We start from the raw sequence: 5,968 nt of genomic DNA on the forward strand, positions 1-5,968 counted from the left end.
AGGACCGAAGCCCGATGGCTTGCGCGGCGAGCCAAGACTTATGTCCTCTGCAATGGCGAATTGTACAGGCGAAGTCCCTCTGGTGTCCTCCAATGATGCATCACCACCGAGGCAGGCCAAGCCCTACTTTGGGACTTGCACGCATGGGCCTGCAGGCACCATGTGGCGCCTCGGATGCTCGTCAGAAACGCCTTCCGCCAGGGGTTCTACTAGCCGATGGCAGTTGCCAACGCCACCAAGTTAGTATGCTCCTACGAGGGATGCCAGTACTATGCGTGGTAGACACATCTCCCAGCCCAGGCCCTCCAAACCATTCCCATTACATGGCCGTTTGCCGTATGGGGGCTCGACATGGTCGGGCCTCTGCAAAAGGACCCCGGGGGCTATACCCATCTACTGGTAGCAATCGATAAGTTCTCCAAATGGATCGAGGCTCGTCCCATCAATCGAATCAAATCCGAGCAAGCAGTGTTGTTCTTCACTAACATTATCCATAGGTTCGGGGTCCCTAACACCATCATCACCGACAACGGGACACAGTTCACCAGCAAAAAATTCTTGATGTTCTGCGACGACCACCACATCCGTGTGGCCTGGTCGGCCGTAGGACACCCAAGGACCAACGGCCAAGTAGAACGTGCCAACGGCATGATCCTACAAGGCCTCAAGCCAAGAATTTACAACCGGTTGAAGAAGTTTGGCAAGAAATGGCTCGCCGAACTCCCATCGGTCATCTGGAGCCTAAGGAACACTCCAAGCCGAGCCACGGGGTTCACGCCTTTCTTCATGGTCTATGGGGCCGAGGCCATCCTCCCCACTGACTTGGAATATGGTTCCCCGAGGCTATAGGCCTACAACGAGCAAAGCAACCGCACCACCCGCGAGGACGCCCTCGACCAACTGGAGGAAGCCTGAGACATCGCGCTGCTACACTCGGCCAAATACCAGCAAGCCCTACGGCACTTTCAAGCCCAGCGCATTTGAAGCCGAGACTTGAAGGTAGGCGACCTGGTGTTGAGACTGACACAGAGCAACAAGGGCCGCCACAAGCTGACCCCACCATGGGAAGGGCCGTACATCGTCGCCCAAGTGCTGAAGCCTGGGACCTACAAGCTAGCCATCGAGAAGGGCGAAATCTTCACCAACGCTTGGAACATAGAACAGCTATGTCACTTTTACCCTTAAATTTTCAAGCATTATATATATTGTTTCTCGGAATACAATTGAGAAGCGTTCTTTAGTTGTTCTAATTTTTTGAGAAACCCCCCCGAGCCCATCGTGGGCCTCGGCAATACGATAACACTGTAAGGGAGGCTCAGCTCTGCCTCCGCAGAATCGAGCCTCCCTCGGGGGCTAGATGGGGGGTTCCCCCCTAAGTCCCACGCACCATTTTTAGTCATTTTTCGAAAAAATTCCTACGCCAAACCCTCTAGCACGCTCCGACGAATCGGTTGCGAAAAACCCAAGGACCGAAAGCCCGTCTCAGGGCCGGAAGGCCGGTAGAGTCGTGAGATAGCCTAAGCCTCTGGGCTACAGTGCTCCCTCACCACCTTTCGCCCAGGGGACGGCTCAGGCTCCAAGAAAGTTTTTTGCGAAGAAATCTGATCAGAGACAACAAGAGGGCAGAGGCTTGGAAATACAAGACAAACGATTAAGAAACACGAGTACTTTAAAAGAAAGGCCTCGATGGCCACAAGCATTACGATACAAAGTTAATTCCTATTCTATTTACATGGCCGCTTGGGCCCAGGTCAAGGCTCAGGACCTCCAGCATTGGCAGACGGCGGGGGAGGGACCACCTCCTTTTCAAACAACGTTGCTAGCGTCGTGCCAGGGCCTTCTGCCACCTCTAACAACTTCGTCACCGCCTCGTCGGCCTCCTCGTCATCATCGGGCAAGACGTAGCCATCGCTGATGGCTTGGAGGTCAACACCGACGTAGTGTGAGGCGATGACGGCCAGTGCGTGCTTGACGCCCGTATGCAGCGCTCCTCAGAGCCGCTCATGCACTTGACCGCTCAGTGCAATCAGACGGCTCCCAAGGGAGCTGCCTGACTGAACCCCCTCGACCTCTAGGGCCTCGTAGGCGGTACGGGCGGCACCCTTCAGCGCGTCGTGCTCCCTGATCTTGGTCTCGAGCACCGTCTACACTGCCACGGAAGCCTCGACTGCCCGGGTGACCTCCGCCTCCGACTCTACACACAGGAAACAGAATGGGGTTGATCATGAGGAAAAACAAGTGAAATAGGGACGGAAGCCTATGGGACTCACCCTTGGCCTTCTGCTCCTAGCGTCGGCCCTCGGCCCAAGAGCCCTCGGCCTTCTCCTTCCAGCATAGGGCTTCGGCCCGGGAAACGTCGGCCTCTGCCTTCAGGCGCTGGGCCTCGACCACCCTGGAAGCTTCACTCCCCAGCTCTGCGTTACACCAGGGAGTTAGGGAGCGAACATAAGAAAAAAGCGAGTAAGACGAGGGGAATAGGACTCACCCTCGGCCTTTCCCCTCCAAACCATAGCCTTGGTTCGCGAGGCCTTGGCCACCATAAGGGCCTCATCCAAGGCACCTTTCATCAGCCGATGTGCACTCTGCTCCACCCCTAGCTGCCCAGCAAGGACCTTGCTCGAGGCCGTGGCCTCTCCAGCCCGGGACCTAAAGGTGTCCCGCTCACCGGCCACGCGGGTCAGCTCCTCCTCCAACTCCTTGACCCACGCCGCCAGAGGGGCGACCTGCTCCTAGGCCGTGACCGCCTCGACCTTTGCGTCGGCACAACGAAGGCGGAGGTCCTCCACCTCTGAGCTCCATGCCGACAGGAGCTCGTTGGCGCCGGCAAGAAGGCCCTTTTGCCGCTGAAGCTGGTCCCAGACGTCCCTCTCCCGCCGGAGAAAGACCGACTTCCCAAGGGACCAGGTCTCGAGCTCCTAGGGGAAACAGAACAGGGGTCAATCCCTACAAAGAAAACTCAGAAAAAGACCACCACATGAGAAAAGAAAGCACGAACCTAGGCGACTCCGGGCAGATCGTTGGCCACCACGGACAGTGTTGTCCGTAGTGACCGCTCCGCCAGCTAGCGGTACTGCTCGAACGTGTCCCAGCGCCCGCCCTCGGCTGCGTCCTCGAGGGCAAACAGAGGCTCCGCCTTAGGGTCATCCCAGCTCTGCCACAGGACACGCGGGTGATCCCACCCGCGGGGCTCGGGTCATACCCACACGAGGGCCGAGCTTCCCTCGCCCGGGGTTGGAACTGGCTATTCCACGGCACCGGCCACCTTGGCGTCGGCCATCTCCTGCGCCCGGGAAGCATCGTCGGAGGAGATCGGAAGGACCTCCACCTCCCGGGTGCTCTCCCACGACGACGGTGGGCCTTGAACCAAGGGTGCCACTGAGGCCTCTACCGCCTTCATCTCCACTGCCTGGGCCGATGGCCTCGCCACGATCATGTCGGCCTCGGTGGTCCCGGGGGCTCCGGCCTCCGCCATCGTGGCCTCGGTGGTCACCGGGGCTCCGGCGCCCGCAGTAGCAGCCTCGATGGTCCTAGGCACCCCGGTCTCCGCTGCCTCAGCCATGGCATGTGAAACCCTAGGGACCTCGATCCCGATGGCCTCGGCAGCCAAGGGAACCTTAGCCCCATCCGACCCATAGGCCTCGCCATCGCGGGGCAGAGGCGCTCCCTCCCCCGCCTGTGTCGGGGCCGCCTCGACAGCCCCTCCTTGGGTGGCCGGCTCCTTTGGGTCGGCCCTCACTGATGCCGCGCCACATTGTAGGGCGGCTTGCGCCTCCCCCACCCAATGGGCGGTGGAGCCGGGGTTAACCTTGAGCGCTTTGAGGGGCGCCAAGGTAGGCACCTCCGCAGGTCGCTTTCGACTAAGGACAAAATGTTCACAGGGTCAGCACGAGACAAAAGAATGAATGGAAAGCACTGTGGCTCCACCAAAAATATGCCTACCTCAAGCGGGGCTGCAACCACTTCGGCACGGCGACCCTGGTCTGCAAAGACGGTGGCGGCGGCAGAGGCACGACCTCCGTGTTCATCGGTGCCGGTTGGCCCTCGACAGACCCCGGTGCCCCCTCGGTCCTCTGTGGGGGCAGTTGCGTCGCCCCCGCCGCCACCTGCTCCACCGCTACCGCCAAACCCACCGGGCTGACGGCACGCTTGCCCAACACCCGCTCCTCGGGTGTGTCAGCCTCGGCCCCGAGGTAGGCAACCGCCGACCCTGGGGCAGCTCCTTCTCCTCCTAGGAGCGCCGGGCTGATTACCAACGCCCCAGGCACCGTCTCCCCTATGTCAGGGAGATGGTCCAGGGGACCCCGCCCCGTCTCGCCCTCGTCATCTCCATCCAAGGCATCCGTCGATAGTGACGGCGATGGGGACTCCTCCAACGGGAGGCCATCCTTCCTTTGCTGCCAGCGGCGCTTATCCAGTTCCTCATGCACAAGGATCTTCTTCGTGCGCTTCGCCACCTTGGCGTCCTTCTGCCTTTTCTGCGCCTCGGCGTGCGCCCGGTTAGACGCCCGCCACCTTGCATCCTCAGGAACGGGCGGCGAGGAGGCTCGCACGTCCCTCATCCCCTGCAGGTACGGCAAACACAGATAAGGGAACATGAAGCAATGAGAAACGTGGACACCCCGGGGGTTATAGTGGTACATGACTTACTAGCGAGAGGAACCCCCATGATGGGCGCATCGCGAAGGGGGTCAGGTTACTGCCCCTCAGCTTCGCCTCCACCATCTCCCCCACCTAGCGAAGAATTTCCTCATCGGAAAGGGCGAAGGAGGACATCTGGATGCCCTCATTTGGCTCATCCGGCCTCATCTCGAACAGGCACCGCCACCGAGCCATCAGCGGCAGCACCCTCCGGTGGTGGAAGGCGGCCACGACCACGGCCACAGTAAGGCCACAGCCCTGTAACCTCTCCAGCCCCTCCAGGAGTGGTTGTAGCTTGGGCTGATCCTCCCTCGGGACGTCGTACTTCCACCTCTCCGGGCAGCTCCCCACAATCCGCCCAGTGTAGGGGGGAAGTCCACCGTCGTTGTTGCGGAGATAGAACCAGCTCGTGTACCATCGATGATTGGATGACGCGAGCTGGGCTGGGATGTAGAGATGCTGGCGGTCCTGGCGCACTTGGAGAGTGCAGCCGCCGGCCCTCACCACTTTCCTCGTGCCCGACATGCCCGTCGGCTTGGTGGTATGCCCCGCCCGGAAGAGATGGACCAACAACTCCCAATGGGGAGCAATCCCCAAATACCCCTCGCAGACAGCGACGAAGATGGCCGCCTGCGCGATGGAATTGGGGTTGAAGTTGTGGAGCTCCATGCCATAGTAGTGCGGGAGCGCCCACATGAACCGGTCCGTCGAAATGCCGAGGCCGCGCTCGTGAAAGGATACGAAGCTCACGACGTAACCGTCGCGAGGCCTCGGCTCCGGCTCGCTCGATGGAGCGATCCACTCTGGCCTGTTGGGGTCAGTCACCGGACGAAGGAGTCCGCCATCGATGAGCGACTAAAGCATCTCTGCAGTGACGTCAGATGGATCCCAAGGGTCCGCCTCGATGACAACGATGTCGCCGGCCATGAGTGTGGTGGAGGGTTCAAATGCGGCGGTGAGTCTGTCTCTTTGTCTCTCTCTCTCTCCCTCTCTCTCTCTGGCTCGCCCTTCTCCCTTCATCTTCCCAGTGCCCGCTGCTCTAGCGACGGCTTAATGGGGGCATAGCTAACGTGGGCAAGGTAAGGTGGGGAGGGGCGAGGCTCGATGCATATTTATGCAGGGTAAAGGCGAAATGGACGGGCAATGAAATCGAGGAAGTTTCCCTCAGATCCGGCACGATTAATCCTGATCCGATTTTACTGCCCACATGCCCACCTTTTCCTCATTAATCACGGGAACAGTTACGTCCCATCCGCTGACACCATGTCTCGCCCGACCGCTACAGCAGCAGGCGTCGTTCTGCCTCCCCGAGAAATTCGCCTCAAAAGGC

At 60.1% G+C, this 5,968-nt stretch overlaps 1 protein-coding gene across 1 annotated transcript; it reads right to left on the reverse strand.

The window, feature by feature from the left end:
- Positions 1–3,241: 3,241 nt before the first annotated feature.
- Positions 3,242–4,722, reverse strand: LOC136499519 (uncharacterized). The gene is made up of 3 exons (XM_066495142.1): positions 4,648–4,722; positions 4,428–4,562; positions 3,242–3,850 (listed from the first exon to the last, which is right to left on the reverse strand). Exons 1-3 carry the CDS (start codon positions 4,720–4,722, stop codon positions 3,242–3,244), a joined length of 819 nt encoding a protein of 272 aa, XP_066351239.1.
- Positions 4,723–5,968: the final 1,246 nt, after the last annotated feature.

The sequence above is a fragment of the Miscanthus floridulus genome, chromosome 13 (assembly GCF_019320115.1).
Source record: "Miscanthus floridulus cultivar M001 chromosome 13, ASM1932011v1, whole genome shotgun sequence".
In the NCBI taxonomy this organism is placed as follows: Eukaryota; Viridiplantae; Streptophyta; class Magnoliopsida; order Poales; family Poaceae; genus Miscanthus; species Miscanthus floridulus.